Source organism: Podarcis filfolensis (genome assembly GCF_964270895.1).
Source record: "Podarcis filfolensis genome assembly, chromosome: 7".
Taxonomy (NCBI): domain Eukaryota; kingdom Metazoa; phylum Chordata; class Lepidosauria; order Squamata; family Lacertidae; genus Podarcis; species Podarcis filfolensis.
Window position 1 is genome coordinate 83,667,638 of NC_139603.1, and position 19,213 is coordinate 83,686,850.

At 43.7% G+C, this 19,213-nt stretch overlaps 1 protein-coding gene across 1 annotated transcript in view; it reads right to left on the minus strand.

The window, feature by feature from the left end:
* COL22A1 (collagen type XXII alpha 1 chain) overlaps positions 1-19,213 on the minus strand; it is a 171,261-nt gene that overhangs the window by 15,250 nt on the left and 136,798 nt on the right. The window contains exons 43-53 of the mRNA XM_083621829.1: positions 16,805-16,858; positions 14,470-14,514; positions 13,525-13,572; positions 12,916-13,029; positions 11,187-11,240; positions 8,416-8,469; positions 5,953-6,006; positions 4,684-4,737; positions 3,850-3,903; positions 1,360-1,413; positions 881-934 (exon numbers count right to left, since the gene is read on the minus strand). Of these exons, the coding sequence (XP_083477955.1) occupies positions 881-934; positions 1,360-1,413; positions 3,850-3,903; positions 4,684-4,737; positions 5,953-6,006; positions 8,416-8,469; positions 11,187-11,240; positions 12,916-13,029; positions 13,525-13,572; positions 14,470-14,514; positions 16,805-16,858 (639 nt within the window). The remainder of the gene's footprint in view (positions 1-880; positions 935-1,359; positions 1,414-3,849; positions 3,904-4,683; positions 4,738-5,952; positions 6,007-8,415; positions 8,470-11,186; positions 11,241-12,915; positions 13,030-13,524; positions 13,573-14,469; positions 14,515-16,804; positions 16,859-19,213) is intronic.

A 19,213-nucleotide genomic window follows, 5' to 3' on the forward strand; every position in this document is an offset into this window, starting at 1 on the left:
ACTCTGGATGTGTCTACTCAATTCTGACCAAACTAAGCCTCCTAGAGCACGATATAGATCAGGAAGCTTAGTTGGGTCAGAATCAAGTATAGTTGTACCTTGGAAGTTGAACGGAATCCATTCCAGAAGGCCGTTCAACTTCCAAAACGTTCAGGAACCAGGGCGTGGCTTCTGATTGGCTGCAGGAAACTCCTGCAGCCAATCAGAAGCCATGGAAGTCACGGTGGACGTTCAACTTACAAAATGTTCAGGAACCAAGGCGTGGCTTCTGATTGGCTGCAGGAAGCTCCTGCGGCCAATTGGAAGCCATGGAAGTCATGGCAGACATTCGGGTTCCAAAGAACATTCGCAAACTGGAACACTCACTTCTGGGTTTGTGGCATTCGGGAGACAAAATGTTCAACTCGCAAGGCGTGCGACTTCAGAGGTACGACTGTATACGCCTCCAGAGTTAATGCTAAATACGGCACATTACTGCTGGGAAATGAACCACCATAGCCACTAGAGTGCCGTGAAAATTTGTGGCCCAGGGCTTTTTAGACTCTTCTACCTGTGCACTATCTGAAACACGATGTTCTTAATAAATTACTTTTGAGGCATGATTATTTCACGCATACCTATGTTTCCTAGTATGCTCACGTGCACGCATGAGGATGTGCACAGACCCCTCCTCTACAATAACATACCTTCATTTTCTCCAAAAAATAGAATTTAGCCTTCAATGAACATTTGCATCATTCTTGCTGCAGGAAGACCAAGCTCCTCAGGTAGTGTATTCCATGCTAGCTAATGGAGAAATATGCACCTGCCCCCTCCTCCAAAGATTCCTGGTGAAAAAGGACATATTTAATGGACCATGGTCGCCTTCAGCTGGACTTACTGGCAATCCTCTTGCTCCCTCTGGTCCTGGCAGCCCTGGCTCCCCTTGTTTGCCCTATAAGAAACAAAGCAAATTTATAGCCTGGCAAGAGAGAATGATCTCTAACATGTGGGTGCCTCAGGATCAAGCTCGATGTGATAACATTCACAAATCTATGTGAATTGTCATTTAAAAGTAAATGCTATTTAAATAACATATATATGGGTCTGATCCAGAGTTAGACCCTGGGTGGGGGGAGCAGAGGGTCTTTAATATCAACCCCCACCCATATATTTCCTAAAATGCAGTTTGACTTCATTTTATATAAGAATCTTTCTTCACTCAGCAGTAAGCAGCACATTCTATGACATCACAGCATCTCAGCCAATAGTGGCCTCATGGCTCCCAGGTCCTAACCCAACACTCTGACCACTACAGCACACTTGTTGTCTTGCAAAGATAATACCAAATTGGAAAATATGTAAAGTTCATCTCCTTACTGGTTCTCCAGGAGGTCCTGGCTTTCCATCTTTGCCATCCTTTCCAGAAATACCCTAAGAGGGAAGCAACAGTAAGTAGTCAAGATTACAGATGCAAGGAATGTATACAATGTTTGTTTCCTTAGGAGCAAATATTGTAGATTCATAATTGTGGATAAGCACCCCAAATACTGCAAGTCAGTTTCCTAACATGTTGATAAATGAAATTTATAGACCACCATCTCAATAAAGATCAGGGCACTGTAAAGCCACATATGCAAACAGTAGAAAAATAAGGAGCACCCTTAAAATAGCACAATGCCTCAGCACGAGGTACAATATGCAAGCTTGTCAGCTGGCTGAGCTGCAAACTCCACGGAACGATACCCAGGAAAAGAACAAGTCAGACAGCCAATGTCTCATTAGCAGCAATGTGAAACAACAAGCAAAGTCACATTGCAGAACGTCTCAAGCCAGGGGTCGCAAATAGGTCCACGGGGACCTAAGCCAACCAGAGAACCTGTCATGGGCAAAACACACACACATAAACACTCTGCAAGCCAGTCAACATAGCAACCTAGCATATAGGCTGCAACAAAATGTTTCATTCAAGCTGAATTTCAGCAGGGTGGAAGGGAAAGAAACCACCGTGAGACCAGTGAATAATTCTGTGCATACCTGGAGGTGCCACAATGGCAACCGCCTCTACTGGGGATTAGCCCTGGCTAGAGAGTTCCCGAAAAACATCTACTCCTGCTTCATTGACTACGCTAAAGCATTTGACTGTGTCGACTACAGCAAACTATGGCAAGTTCTTAAAGAAATGGGAGTGCCTGATCACCTCATCTGTCTCCTGAGAAATCTCTATGTGGGACAAGAAGCTACAGTTAGATCTGGATATGGAGCAACTCATTGGTTCAAAATTGGGAAAGGAGTACGACAAGGCTGTATATTGTCTCCCTGATTATTTAACTTATATGCAGAATTCATCATGTGAAAGGCTGGACTGGATGAATTCCAAGCTGGAATTAAGATCGCCGGAAGAAATATCAACAACCTCAGATATGCATATGACACAACCTTGATGGCAGAAAGTGAGGAGGAATTAAAGAACCTTTTAATGAGGGTGAAAGAGGAGAGCGCAAAATATGGTCTAAAGCTCAACATCAAAAAAACGAAGATCATGGCCACTGGTCCCATCACCTCCTGGCAAATAGAAGGGGAAGAAATGGAGGCAGTGAGAGATTTTACTTTTTTGGGCTCCATGATCACTGCAGATGGTGACAGCAGTCACGAAATTAAAAGATGCCTGCTTCTTGGGAGAAAAGCGATGACAAACCCAGACAGCATCTTAAAAAGCAGAGACATCACCTTGCTGACAAAGGTCCATATAGTTAAAGCTATGATTTTCCCAGTAGTGATGTATGGAAGTGAGAGCTGGACCATAAAGAAGGCTGATCGCCAAAGAATTGATGCTTTTGAATTATGGTGCTGGAGGAGACTCTTGAGAGTCCCATGGACTGCAAGAAGATCAAACCTATCCATTCTTAAGGAAATCAGCCCTGAGTGCTCACTGGAAGGACAGATCCTGAAGCTGAGGCTCTAATACTTTGGCCACCTGAAGGGAAGAGAAGACTCCCTGGAAAAGACCCTGATGTTGGGAAAGATGGAGGGCACAAGGAGAAGGGGACGACAGAGAACGAGATGGTTGGACAGTGTTCTCAAAGCTACCAGCATGAGTTTGACCAAACTGCGGGAGGCAGTGGAAGACAGGAGTGCCTGGCGTGCTCTGGTCCATGGGGTCACAAAGAGTTGGACACGACTAAACAACAACAACAACAACAACAACAACAACAATTCTTCCTGCAAAGCATGGGTTCTACCACTAACCGCCAGCTGTACCTTGTTTCCAAAATGGGTTTTTCTCTGTCTTGTGGCTTATTCCCTGCCTCCCCTCCTCTGATGTTTTCTTCCCTATATTCCCTTTCTCTCGTTACAAATTGTGCCACAAAGTTTTAGCTGGGAGAAATTTCATTGATTTTTTTTTTAATGCATGCCAATTCAGATCAGACGATCTCTTGAGAAGTCAAGCATAGAATGCACACACAACATCTCAGTATTGCCGCTTATGGGAGGTGGGTGGGCAATGCCTCAAAAGACGTTCATGATGATGATGATGATAATGATGATGTATTATTTATATGCTGCCCATCTGACTGGGTTGCTCCAGCCACTCTGGGTGGCTCCTAACAAAAATATTTTTTTAAAAAAATACAACATTGCACATTAAAAACTTCCCTTCAGATGTCCCACAGCTGTTTATCTGTTTGACATCTGCTGGGAGGGCGCTCCATAGGGTGGGGCCTGACATTCGTGATGTCACAATCGCCAGGAACATATGCAAGTATGCCACACAATCTTTTTACTGTTGAAATATGCCAGGGATTCAAGAACACTACAGTCCCCGGCATATGAGATGCGTCAATGTTTACAAATGCAGGGATAACTCACCAGAAGTCCAGGCAATCCTGGTGGCCCTTGAGGTCCTGATGGGCCTTCTTTACCCTGCCAAAGAGACACAGACGTGGAGATGTTCACATAAGCTTTCCAGGCAGAGACATCCCCAGAAGAACAATCTGTTAGCAAGGCCTTCTGAATTTATGCTCAGTATTGCTTAGGCCTTTGGGATGGGGGGAAGAGAGTGGGTGTAGCAGGGAGCAGACCTTACCTGACCCCCTGGCAATGAAATCACTGCAGCTTACTGGGAGGGAGACTGGAAGGGGCAAGGAGGAGGGGAGGTCAGAACTGCAAGGATAAACCAGGAAGAGTGCCAATTTGGCTCTTGACCTCTCTGCCACTTTGCCCCTCCCACTCTCCTTCCGGATAAGCAGCAATGACTCTGCTGCCAGGAGGTCAGGTTAAGTGCCCATAGGTGATGCCAGAGTGGGAAGTGGGTCAAGCACATATACACACCCCAATATGACACTCACCTCCCACTTGCGGGACTCCTGTCATTAACATACATTGTTATAGAAATATACTTTGCCCCCTCTGTGTTTCCCACCACTATTTTTTTCTGGCATTGCGATTGTACTCCCCCTGTTCCACCACATTAATGACACATTTTGAATTTATTCATCTTTCTAAATTAATGGAGAATTTGGCTGAGAGTTTATAATCCACTAGTCTTCATCTGAGTATCTCAGTGGCTTTCAAACCTTACAGATTCACGGAATGCTTTCCACATCTACTTATTTTTCCAAGAATCCACTATGGGACCACTTAGGCAAATGTTGGCTTCCTTTGGGGGGAGGAAGGGATATGACAGATTGAATAGTGACTTACTATTTCTCCAGGGTTTCCCAGTGGTCCTGCAGGTCCTGGGGGGCCCTCAGACCCCTAAATAAAATGAAAAAATAACATTTCAGGCCATTAAAAATGGCAGCTTGCTTCTGAATCAGAAATAGTCTCCTCAAACAACATGGAGGCAACCCTTACAAGCCTTTGGACTTTATTTAAATGAAGACAACCAGCCCAAAATGGTGCTTTGCTATACATTCAAGATCAGCATTCCATAATGCCCCTCAAAATCCAACATACTGTGGGATGTAATCCATTGAAGCAGTCAAATACAATTATCCTTGTTTCCCTAGAGTGGACACAGGCAGGGGGATGTTACTCCAGCCAGTATAACTTCCTGGCCCACTGGTCTGAAGCATCCTCCCCCTGCATGTGACCAGGCAGATGGGCATGACCCTCACTGACTCTATAAAAGAGCCGAGTCACACAGCCATCTCCCTATTGATGCCATGCTGCTCTCCTGCAGCCATTTTGTTCTCTTGATGCTGTTCTCTTAATGCATTTTGCTGTCTGCTGGCTCTCGGCCAGCAGCACATGAGCTCAATCCCCGTATGGGATAAACTCACACTTTGTTATGTAACTACTAGCTAGAGCCTGCCTTCAGGGATCACACTGTGAACTGAATGTGAGTAAACTTCTTGTAAGTTTGAAGGAAAGACTCTTGTGTCTTTTTTTCTTTTAAGAGGGATAAAAGGGGACACCAAGAATAATCCATCTGGGCAAGCCGGATTGGATTGCTTAACTAAAGAGATTCAAACGAATCTGCAAACTAGCTTCCTGCTGTATTGAGGGGATTCTGCTCTGCTACATGACTCACTAGCGTGAGTGAAGGAAGGATAATATTTAATTAATATATCATCTATTATCCTTAACATTCCCACACATACAAGAGAGGGCCAGTGAATTGCTGTGGGCTTCTTCTGGGTCTATAACCAGATGGATGGGTGCAGTGCAAAAGAAAAAGGGATGGAGATATAGATAGATAGATAGATAGATAGATAGATGATAGATAGATAGATAGATAGATAGATAGATAGATAGATGATAGATGATAGATGATAGATGATAGATGATAGATGATAGATAGATAGATAGATAGATGATAGATAGATAGATGATTATAGATAGATATTAGATAGATAGATTAGGTAGATAGATAGATAGATGATAGAGATAGATGATAGATAGATGATAGATAGATGATAGATAGATAGATAGATAGATAGATAGATAGATAGATAGATAGTATCTTACAGGTGGACCTGGATTTCCAGGAGGGCCCATGAAGCCAGGTATCCCAGGATGTCCCTGCAGAAGACAACAACAGCATTTCACATTCACTTAGCATCTTCATTTGCAAACCACATCCCCAAAGAACCTCTGGAATCTCATCAAAAGCTTGCTAGCAACCAAGCGACCAGGAGAGCGAGACGCCCAAAACATAAGCTAACTTGGCATCACAATTCCATGCAGAGGTTTCCAGAGCGTGAACTTGCATGTTTTAACAAACTGCTTTTAATACACATAAGCTTCTGGGAATGGAGAAGTTGTCAGGAAACATTACAGGGTTGGCTGGGTGCAAGAGGCTAACAACTTGTCGTGCGTGCAGCAAGAAACTGCGCACCCCAACCGCCCCCATCCACAGCTGTGCCAGGTCTTTGCTTCGGGAACAGAATCAATTTAACATAATTCAGCATGCCATTTCCTCAGATCACTGCAAAAAAATTGATGCAATGCCCCCCTTTTGAATAAAAAAACATTCCCCTTGCATGTTGAATGTGTGGTTCAGTGGTTAAGCACATGTTTGGGTCAAGCACATGTAACACAGTAGTGAATATCAGTGTGGTTGGTGATTTTTTAAAAATAAGACAGCTGGTGGAGGGGAAGTTTGAGCAGGAAGGCAGAAGGGGTATTTAACCCTTCCCTTGAGCAAACACAAACAGGAAGCATCCAATGGACCCCATTAGTAAAGGATGTGTTAAGGAATAAACATCACAGAGCCTGCTGGGTAACACAGTGCCTTGAAAGGAAAACTCTTTCCTCTTTAATTCTAAATTTCCCTCCTGTAAGTTTTACTAATTGTACAAATTTGATATTTCACTGTACAGTGGACCCTCGGATTGTGAATGTGATCCATGCAGGAGGCACGTTCGCAACCCGCAGCATTCGCAACCTGTGACCCGCGCGTCTGCACACATGCGGGTCACGATTCGGCACTTCTGCACATGCACAAAGCATGATTTAGTGCTTCTGTGCATGCGCAAGCACCGAAACCCAGAAGCAACCCATTCCAGTACTTCCGGGTTCGGCACAGTGCACAACCTGAAACTGCGCAACCCAAAGCATCTGTAACCCAAGGTATGACTGTAGTTCAGTTGGCAGAATATGAGGTTCTTAATCTCAGGGTTGTGGGTTCAAGATCCATGTTAGGCAAAAGATTCCTGCATTACAGCAGGTTGGGAACAGTGGGCCCTTGGGGTTCCTTCCAACTATGCAATTCCATGATTCCACACTAATAGTAATAATTTTAGTTACAGATAGGTAGCCGTGTTGGTCTGCCATAGTTAAAACAGTACAACGCATCATCAGAGATCTACAACCTCTCCTGGACAATGACAGTTCTCTTTCTCAAGCTCTGGGAGGAAGACCTTTCATTGCCTACAGACAGCCACCCAATCTTAAACAACTCCTAACCCACAACAATACTACAACCAGACGTAACACGGACACTGGCACCAGAGCCTGCAATAAACACAGATGCCAACTTTGCTGCCACATACACCCGGACAACACCATTACTGGCCCCAACAACATCACACATACCATCTCGGGACTATTTAATTGCTCATCGTCTAACATTGTATATGCCATCAAATGCCAACAGTGTCCTTCAGCTCTCTATATTGGACAAACAGGCCAAACCTTACACCAAAGAATAAACGGACATAAATCGGACATCAAGAATCACAAGACAGAGAAACCAGTAGGAGAACACTTCAATCTCCCAGGACATTCAATACAAGATCTCAAAGTAGCTGTATTACTACAAAGGAATTTCAGAAATAGACTGGAAAGAGAAGCTGCTGAATTGCAACTCATTACCAAACTTAAAACCATGGAGAGACCTGGTCTGAACAAAGACATTGGATTCTTATCTCATTATACATGACAAAGCCATTTTTCACCTTCTCACGCCTTGCTTTTTCCTGTAAGACCTATTGCAGTCGTTAAGAGTCGTCAACAGGCTCATCACAGCTATCTGCCAATCACCCATTCCCACCACCCTTCTGAGTAATACCCCTCCCCACCTTCTCACTATATAGAAGGATCTGGCAACTTCTGTTTCAGTGTATCTGAAGAAGTGTGCATGCACACGAAAGCTCATACCAAGAACTAACTTAGTTGGTCTTTAAGGTGCTACTGGAAGGAAAGTAATAATTTTGTTATTTATACCATGCCCATCTGACTAGGTTGCAAATTCCATGATTCTATATATGGGCCTGTTCTCTCTTGGGCAACTCGTGCCTTATGCATTTTGCAGTTTAGGGTGACCACTGACAGTCTTCCTTCAAGTCAGACTGATCCGTGTGTGATATATTGATCAGCAGTATTCTGATGTGGTGGCTAAAGAGCAAGTCTAAGGTCCTGTTTGGTGATTGAGACATGTTGCTTACTGTACTGTTCCAAGAAACATCTTTCTGCCTCTTTTGATTTTACCTGTTCACCCTTCAGTCCAGCCTCTCCAGGCGTCCCACGGTCTCCTTTGGCACCCTAACAAAAGACAGAAGCATTCAGATCACAAACCTCAACTACAGTTTAAGTGTGGTGCACTGGTTCCCCCCCCCCAAAGTAACATGGAGGCATACACATTTCAGTGTTTAAGTTGTCAGTGAAAAGTTTTCTCAAATAGCAGGAGCTTAACCTCCTCTCGCTGTTTGCTGGGTGAAATACCTGAAATCTTGATCAGGGCCAGGACCAGGTCTGACGTAATCCTGAGCAATTGGCTCCATGGTGGTCACCTTGTTCATTGATGAACCCTAGTGGGATTATCTGGTGAAGACTGCAGGCAGCTAGGTCTAGGAACCATTTTGATTTTTCACAATCAAGAATGCAGCATTGCTCCAAGGCATTGTGGGAAATTTAAACGGTGGCTTGATTGAGCCACCTAGCAATTATTTGGGGTACTAGTCCAGCAGAGGGTAGCTGATGGGTCTCAGAATCACAGTGAGTTAGAGACTTTGCCCCGTATGCAAATACAAGTCTCCAGTAGATTGAGCAGACAAGACCAATAGTGAGTCCAACAGTCAAGAAGGTGGTTACTGCAGAGGGAAATGAGTGGCAGATGGGGCTCATCAATATGGGAAGGTAGCCCATCTAGGAGAAGGAAAGCTCTCTGATCCTAAACCTCTGTTGCTTTGTGGCCATACTCATTCGTGAGAAAGGCCTTGGGAGTAAACCCTGAGGAAAAACCCATCTCTAATGTGTTGCAGGACATCTTCGGGTGAAGAAAAAACTAAGGAGTAAATGGGTGGCACTGTGGTCTAAACCACTGAGCCTAGGGCTTGCCGATCGGAAGGTTGGCGGTTTGAATCCCCGTGACAGGGTGAGCTCCCATTGCTTGGTCCCAGCTCCTGCCCACCTAGCAGTTCAAAAGCACATTAAAGTGTAAGTAGATAAATAGGTACCGCTCCGGTGGGATGGTAAACGGCATTTCCGTGCGCTGTTCTGGTTTCACCAGAAGCGGCTTAGTCATGCTGGCCACATGACCCGGATTGTCTGCAGACAAACACTGGCTCCCTTGGCCTATAGAGCGAGATGAGCGCCGCAACCCACAGAGTCGTCCGTGACTGGACTTAATGGCCAGGGGTACCTTTACCTTTAAATCCCACACAAATCTGGAGTGGAGTCCCTAAGGCTCCTTGTATGCCTCCTTCGAGCAGCAACTGTAGTCAAGCTGGTATCAAATATATTGCTCTGCTTTCCTTCGGACCACACATTAGTGAGGACAAGAGGTGGGGGTCTTCTCACCTGGGCAGCCAAGGGCATCCATACACACTGCCCAGGCTTGCACCCCAGAGAGGTCACTTTGGTGCTAACACAGCAAAAGCAACACGGGAGGCAGCAGTTACAAGTTACCGGTCTCTGCAACCACAGCAGGCACTGCGATTCTCCAGTGTTTTTTTTTTTTTAAAAAAAAAAATATTTTTATTGAGGCTTTACAAAACATAGGTTTATAAAATATAAAAAAATCATATAGAAAGAAAAAGATACAAAAACGAGAGCATGCATAAAAAAGAAAAAAGAAGAATAAAAATACGAAATACATAAAAACAAATAGATAAAAAAGAATTAAAAACAAATCCGTTTTTTGTAACTTTAAACACATTAGCTTGTTTCCTTGGCCTCCTCACACCTCCCCTTTTTGTATTCCCATTTAAATAATCAAATCAGCAAATCCTTACCCTCTTTTGTTTATCTTAACTCTATATCTTAACATATTATAACTCTATATTTTCATCCATTATCAATTCATTTTTGCATATTCTTATTAACTTTGTTGCTAATGCCACTTATTTTCAATCCAACATCATTTTAACATTCATTAATTTTACAGTGTTTCTGCAGATAGTCTTTAAATTTCTTCCAGTCTTCGCGATTCTCCAGTGGTTTGACCTCACCCCCAGAGGCAGACTCCATTGTCTCTTGAGATAGACAGGTAGCAACAACAGTAGGTGGGGATGCGGGTGTGAGCAGGATTAGCCCCAAATGCATTAGGGAAAGCTTACCCCATTTTGAAGTAAGCGAAGTAAGTCATGTAAAACATATTTACATGTTTCTAGATGTGTAATAGCTTCTAGAGTCTTTTTAGATGCTTGTCACTGGTTTAAATCTGGTTTAATGCTATTTTTTAATTGTATTGTTTTATCACATATATGTTTGCTGCCCTTGAGATGAAGGGCAGGATATGATTTTAATAAATTAATAAATATTGACAACTAAATAACCCCCCCCCACACACACACACAAACACACTCTTAGGACCAGCAAGTCAACAGTGGGCATAAGATCAAAACATTTTCACTCAGTCCCAGCCAAGGAGTTATAGAAATGTCCGGAGGGAAATATCAGCCACAATCTCATTTTTCTTTGCCTCGTTGGCATTTCCTTGAGTTTCTCCAAGCAAAGGTCAATGGGTTCAAAATTTCAGGACTTGCCTTTTTATGACATGTGGTCCATATTCTCAGAAATGGACTGAAAGCCATTTCAAAAGTCAGTCAGATATTTTAATAAATGGGAGGACATTATTTAGGTTAGAACTTCAGCAATTCTGGTAGGCTGGTTTGTTTTCTCTATCTCTCTCTCTATTTTTAATTGTACCCCCTACCCCAAAGAAACCATCTTCCCCAAGAATGGCAGAGATTTCATCCTGCTATCCTGTATCTTTCCAGCAAAAACCCTGACATCACAAAAGAGAAGACAGAACTGACCTTTGGACCTTCTACACCTGGTGGTCCGGGGTGACCTCTGGGTCCCGCCTCCCCCTGAAAAACAAAGAAAGATCAGATGGACTTCCTCTCTTTGGAAGGTAGCAGAAGACCCCACATATTCTTTCTCTTCTTTTTTTTCTTTTTAAATTTTATTAGTATTTTCCACTCAACAACACAAAAATATCAAAAAATAACAATACACAAAACCCAATATACAAAAAACCCAAATCCATATCTTACAAGTTAATAATATAAACACTAAAAAGGAAAACAAACATTGACTTCCACCAATCCCACAACACCTCCTTTACCTCTCATTGTATCTTCCTGTTTCCCTGTTTCCCTTATCATCTGTATCCTAGCATCTAGATATAAAACCCTCTTTCGTATCCTTTCACTTCACAAGTTTATTCCAGACTCAGCCAGATTTCTGTCCTCGAACCTTGACTTTTAAGGTATTAATTTAGACACTCCCATTCCTTTTTCACTTCACTTATGGGTTTTTGTCTTATTATATCTGTCAATTTGGCTAATTCTAAATACGTTGGTACCTCAGGCTAAGTACTTAATTCATTCCGGAGGTCCGTTCTTAACCTGAAACTGTTCTTAATCTAAAGCACCACTTTAGCTAATGGGGCCTCCTGCTGCTGCTGCGCCGCAGGAGAACGATTTCTGTTCTCAACCTGAAGCAAAGTTCTTAACCCGAGGTACTATTTCTGGGTTAGCAGAGTCTATAACCTGAAGTGTATGTAACCTGAAGCGTATGTAACCCATGGTACCACTGTATTCTGAAAGCTTACATAACCATTCTCCCCTAGTGGAAGACCCCACATATTCAGTGGACGGGGAAATCATATATATATGATCCAGAGTGCCATGTTTTCCTTCCATTTTAAAAAAAAAATCAATCAGTGGCACAGTTTCAGCAGCTGCTTCTTCCCTATACCATGTCTATGTTGGAATGTTGGTGTGAAAGTTAGCATGAATTGCATGGTTGCAATTTACTCATTACGTTTTTTTTTTTTTTTTAAGATAGCCATCACCCCCACTCCGCAATTGGGATCAGGGGAGTTTATCATGGGCTGAGTAACCTTTGGCCCTCCAGATGTAACTGGACCGCAACCCCCATCACCATGACCATTGGCCACTCTGGCTGGGGCGGATGGGAGTCCAACAGCAACTGGGAGACCACAGCTTAGCTACTCCTGGTCTAATCTTTTCCCCACACTGTTGATCAGTGCATTGACTTGTAACAGTGTCTAGTGTTCAGCTACCCAGTACGTTTCCGAGCACAATTCAAAGTGTTGGTGCTGACCTTTAAAGCCCTAAACGGCCTCGGTCCTGTATATCTGAAGGAGCGTCTCCACCCCCATCGTTCTACCTGGACACTGAGGTCCAGCACCGAGGGCCTTCTGGTGGTTCCCTCACTGTGAGAAGCCAAGTTACAGGGAACCAGGCAGAGGGCCTTCTCGGTAGTGGCACCCGCCCTACAAATTCCCTCCCACCAGATGTCAAAGAGAACAACAACTACCAGACTTTTAGAAGACATTTGAAGGCAGCCCTGTTTAGGGAAGCTTTTAATGTTTGATGTATTGCAGTATTTTAATGTTTTTTTGAAAACCACCCAGAGTGGCTGGGGAGGCCCAACCAGATGGGTGGGGTATAAATAATAAATTATTATTATTATTATTATTATTATTATTATTATTATTATTATTATCTTTCATACCGTTTTCCCAACTGGGCCTTCATGGCCAAGTGGACCTGGAAGGCCTCTATCGCCCTTGAATCCTGGCATTCCTGGAAGTCCAGGTGGTCCGGGAGGACAGTCACTGCAAACATCCTTAAATAAAAGGAGGGGGAAAGGAGAATTAACACTTCACTGTTGTGGCAGACGGTCTCTTTCTGGCTGGTATCTAACAGCACTGGAAACTGCCTTATTATACAGAGAAAGAACATTGGTCCATGTTGCTCAGTACATTGACTGGCATCAGCTTTCCAGAATTTCATGCTGGAGTTGTGCTCTGATGTGCACAAGCATGCAAATCAGAGCAACCGATGCAGACAGAAGCTGAGATGTTTTGCCACATAAATAAAACCACTGCTTTCTTAATCACGTATATTTTTTAAAAAGTTGCTCCAAGTTGACCAATCAATTTAATGATGGTGACGATGACAATGATGACTAGGGGGAAATGAAAATCCAAAATGAAGATGTTTGTGTATCCACTTTTAAGAATCACACACACACTGCAATTTTTTTTGAATGGTTTGATGAGATTTTCTTCGAACTCGAGATCCTGGAGCATCCCAGGGAAAAAAACAAAAAACACCTTACCTTAACTAAGAGACTGATGTCACCAGGAGAAAGGAGAGGAGAGGCACCCTGAGGGGAGAGAAAAAGAACACCTGTCATTTCATGCTATCCTTGAAGAGCCATTTCAGAGAAGCCGAAATCAAAGCATCCCTCGGCTCCTGAAAGAGATTAGCCTCACAGGGCCAAGAGTTCAATTGATTATACGCATCATTTGAGGGACAACATTGCTGAATCACCTCTCACGCAGGGAAAGTCGTTTCAATAGCACTGATGCAACCTAAGAAAGGACTGTATAGAAGACTAAGTCCAAGTGTCTGCTCAGTGCCTTTGATGTATTTCTTTGATCAATTAGTATATTAACTACCGCTGAGACCACATAACACTGGTCTTGAAAGATCTACATTGGCGCCCAGTACATTTCCGAGCAGAATTCAAAGTGTTGGTGCTGACCTTTAAAGCCCTAAACGGCCTTGGCCCAGTGTACCTGAAGGAGCATCTCCACCCCCATCGTTCTGCCCGGACACTGAGGTCCAGCACCGAGGGCCTTCTGGAAGTTCCCTCACTGCAAGAAGCCAAATTACAGGGAACCAGGCAGAGGGCCTTCTCAGTAGCGGCACCCGCCCTGTGGAACACCCTCCCACCACATGTCAAAGAGAACAACGACTGCCAGTCTTTTAGAAGACATCTGAAGGCAGCCCTGTTTAGGGAAGCTTTTAATGTTTGATGCATTACTGTATTTCAATATTTTGTTCGAAGCTGCCCAGAGTGGCTAGGGAAGCCCAGCCAGATGGGTGGGGTATAAATAAATTATTATTATTATTATTATTATTATTATTATTATTATTATTATTATTATCATCATCATCATCATCATCATCATCAGGGAAGAAAAAGGATTCTGGGTCTGAAATAGGTATGAAAATGTGCCAATATTAAGAGGGAGGGCTAGAGAGGTTGGGGACATACCGGTTTTCCTGGAGGACCTCGTTCACCTGGATTTCCTGGTAGGCCCTACAGGTGAGGAACAAAAGGAGTGTGAGGTTCTTGCATTCTTATTCTGCAAAATACATGCCATGATGCTAGCTGACTACTCTAGCCACACCTCATTGGAAGATAGCCAAGTCCCATAGCAGTGGAGGATCTGGGTGGGGAGCAAGAGGCAAGACCATTGATTCTTCCCTGCTATGGGCTGTGCCCCCCCCCTAGTGTCCCCTCTCCTTTCTCAACAGAAAACTCAGATAATGAAGCCTCACCAGGGAATACATATGAGTTTCCAGAAAGCTGCGACTCTGCTGATTGAGAGCACTGAGGAAATGAGGTATGGATGAGATATGTCCCTTGAAAATGTTCTTGACACTTTCTTGAAACAAGAAGGAGCAATTCCCAGGCAGCACAAAGCAGCCAGGGCCTCATCAGAAGCAATTTGAGAAGGGAGAAAGAAGAGGGTCATTTATCATGGGGGGGCTAACAACACACCGCGCAAACATGCTTGATGAATTCAATATCTGCATATTCGGATACAAATTGTCCTGATCCAAATCTCCTGGATTCGTGAGCAGATGGGAACTGATCCGTCCACTAGCTTTTTCACACTTCTTGAACTTTCCTACAAAGTATTCCGTTCAACCAAAATATGTATAAAATTAATGTTTTGATAGAAGTACCATTTCAGGAAGGGGGGAAGCTGTGGTTTCCTCTTACCCCCACTTTTTCTGGTGAAATATACTCGGAGTTGAGAGCGGATTTCATGCTCTTTATTCAGCTCATAGTGGTGGGGAGGAATCAAAGTTCCCCCAGAATGTCTGCTTTATATACATTATTTACACAATGGGTCCCACATGATTAGCTAATTCCGGGATTCACCTGTAGGCCAATCAGGTTGCGGATTCCCTTCCACTTGGAGCTGGATTGGGTGGCTCCTGTGGACCAATCAGACTGCTGCATTCTGGACCCTATTGTTCTAGGACCAATCAGACTGCTGCATTCTGAATCCTATTGTTCTAGGACCAATCAGACTGCCTTTTGGATCCTATTCAACTCAGTACATAACATCTGGTATGCAGGTTTCTTTTGGCTCAAAGATTACTACAGAAAGGGGGCAGGACAGATTACAGGTGGACATTTGGAAGAGATGCAGATCAGAAACAGACAAGCTTGCCCCGTTCTTCCACTTTTTAAAAAGAAAAACAGCTTAGGGTCCACAGGGAAGGGGAAAATCCTGAGTATTTTTTAAAAAGTCTTAACCATTTATAACCTGACCTTCACCTTCACAAATACCTGTGTGTGTGTGTGTGTGTGTGTGGGTCTAGGATGGGAGTACAGAACACAAAATGAAACAACCTATGGAATAAGTAAAACAGCAGCAAGGGGAGGAAATGCTTAATCCTTTCCTGCTCACCATTTCTCTACTCCAACTTGCCCTGTGGATGTTTCGAGGGAGCATACGAACGCAAGAAGCTGCCTTATACTGAATCAGAGCATTGCTTCACCCAGCTCAGTGCCGTGTGCACTGTGTGGGATGTGAAACACAAGAGCAGTCAAGTACAACATTCCTAGAGTGAACATGTTTGCACATGGGGAGGAATGTTTGTCCAGCCAGCAGGTAAACTTCCTGTTTCCTTCTGGGCTGGGACAGACTTCCTCTGCATGTGACTGGAGGTGGGTGTGGCCTCACCTGTGCAGGTAATGACAAAAGCACAGGGCAGGGCAGCCATCTCTCTCTTTTTCACCACATGCATCGAAGACACAACATCTACTAAGCCAAAGATGCCCTCTTGGCTTCCAGCCAAGAGAGGATAAAAGGACTGTCTTCTTATATAGATTCTAAGTGTATGTTACTTCATTAAGCTAAGTCTGCCTTCTGGGATCTGGTTGTGAACAGAATGTGAGTAAACCCTTTTTATACTTTTGTAAAAGACTGTGTCATCTCTCATATTTTATGAGGGAATAAGGGGAACATACCAGAACAGTTATTATAGAGGCTTTAGCGAGCCTGAGCAAACGCATCCGTTGCAAAACTTAAAATTAAGGGGAATGTTACTCTGCTGAAATCGTGGAATTTGTTAACACAAGTTGGATAAGGATATAATCAGACAATATATCCTCTCCTTCATCCCTGAACATTCCCACACACTGATTTGGCAGCAACGATCCAAGGTTTCAAGCAGGGCAGGGGCAGTCTCTTTCAGCCATATCTGGAGATGCCAGAGATTGGATCGGGGCCCTTCTGCATGCAAATGTGATCTACCACTGAGCTACTGCCCTTCTCATAGGCATACCAAACACCGATATGTTTACTTACATCCTGACCAGATGGCCCTGGTTGACCTTGGATGCCTGGCAAACCTCGGGGACCCTAGAAAAAAGGGGGATAAAATTAATAATTCCAAATATGCTATTTTATTCTTTCCCCCAAAAGAGTAAGAGTTTTTAATAGCTTTACAAAAGAGAGCATCAAAATAATGCAAACACACCAACAAACTTTTTTTAAAAAAAATATAAAATACAATATCCTACACAAACACACACACACACACACACAGACACTGCCACCCAATTCTTTATTTCCTACATACATTTATAGGGTGAGTCACAAATTTAATTTCAGGAACAGTTATCACAAGATAACCGATGGCCAATTTGCCCATAAATAACAGACTAACCTGCCTGTAGCCTAGTTCCACTGCTGGGGAACTGCTTGCATGACAGCACATACTATACATGGATTTGTGGCTGCAATTGTGCAGTGATTCTTTTCCCCCAGTCCTGCCCTATTATTTTAGGATCTGCAACTGCTATTGGTTGCTTATGGCTGATGACAAACATCCCACCTATGGATGACCTGGGTATAGCAATATTTCAGGGCATTCTAGGGTGTGAGTTTGGGGAGATGGTGGCAGCCCCTAGCAGGTACCATTTTTTCTAGGGTGACATTTGTTCTGTCTTCAGGATTTCCAGAAATATGCTGGTTGGGGCACAAAAATACTTATTTGAAAAGAGGATTTATTATTTATTGTTTTAAAGAAAAGGTAAAGGACCCTTGGATGGTTAAGTCCAGTCAAAGGTGACTATGGGGTGTGGCACTCATCTCGCTTTTAAGGCCGAGGGAGCCAGCATTTGTCCACAGACAGCTTTCCGGGGCATGTGGCCGGCATGACTAAACTGCTTCTGGTGCAACGGAACACCATGACGGAAACCAGAATGCACAGAAATGCCATTTACCTTCCTACCACAGTGGTACCTATTTATCTACCTGCACTGGCGTGCTTTCATACTGCTAGGTTGGCAGGAGCTGGGAAACAGCAATAGGAGCTCACCTCGTCGTGGGGATTTGAACAGCCAACCTTCTGATTGGCAAGCCCAAGAGGCTCAGTGGTTTAGACCACAGCGCCACCCGCGTCTCTTTCTTAAAAAGAGGGAATGACTACCTCACCATGTCATGTCAAATGACAATTTTTTTGTGTGTGAAGTATTCCTGGAACATAAAATCGCCTCCACCTTGGGTGCCTTGAGATTATCTCCTTCCCAAATCTGAGCCAAAAGTTATTCCTTCACTGTGAAGGTGTATAGATCATATAACTGGGCTCAGAATGAGTGAGGTTGCAATTGCTTCGTTCCTGCAGGATGACTCGGACTTGTTATTGCAATTTGATCAAGCTAGCAGCTGCAAGCTAATTTCCTGATTATAATCTGCACCATGTCCTCAAGTGACATTAGCTCTTCATCTTCAGTGGGTGCTTGACATGATATAATTCATTTTCTCTCTTCTGCTGATCACATGGAATTGGGAGGTTTGCCTAAAAAGAGGACTTCTACCTGCACAAATGCCGTTTCTTCCCAGTACGTTTCCGAGCACAATTCAAAGTGTTGGTGCTGACCTTTAAAGCCCTAAACAGCCTCGGTCCTATATATCTGAAAGAGCGTCTCCACCCCCATCGTTCTGCCCGGACACTGAGGCCCAACCCTGATGGCCTTCTGGCGGTTCCCTCACTGTGAGAAGTGAGGTTACAGGGAGCCAGGAAGAGGGCCTTCTCAGTAGTGGCACCCGCCCTGTGGAACACCCTCCCACCAGATGTCAAAGCGGAAAACAACTACCAGACTTTTAGAAGACATCTGAAGGCAGCCCTGTTTAGGGAAGCTTTTAATGTTTAATAGACTATTGTATTTTAATATTCGTTGAAAGCCACCCAGAGTGGCTGGGGAAGCCCAGCCAGATGGGTGGGGTATAAATAATAATAATAATAATAATAATAATAATAATAATAATAATAATTATTATTATTATTATTATTATTATTATTATTATTATCATTATCATTATTATTATTCTCCCCACCCCCACCCCCTGAAACTGGCCCTGGAAAGCCCCCAGACTACAGGGAGGGGAGAGAGGGCACCATTATATCCACCAAACTGTAATGCTTGCACACAGACAATGGTTGCAAAAAGCGTGACGATGAATTCCACCAATAGAAGTTCAGAGTTGGTAGGGATCCTGGATGTTATCTCATCGAACGGCCTGCTCAGTGCAGGGAGATTGTGGACTCTCCTTCCTTGGAGGTTTTCAAGCAGAGGTTGGGCGGCCATCTGTCATGGATGCTTTAGCTGAGATTCCTGCATTGCAAGGGGTTGGACTAGATGACCCTCATGGTCCCTTCCAACTCTACAGTTCTGTGATTCTATGACACCAACTTCTTTCCTTCCTATCAAC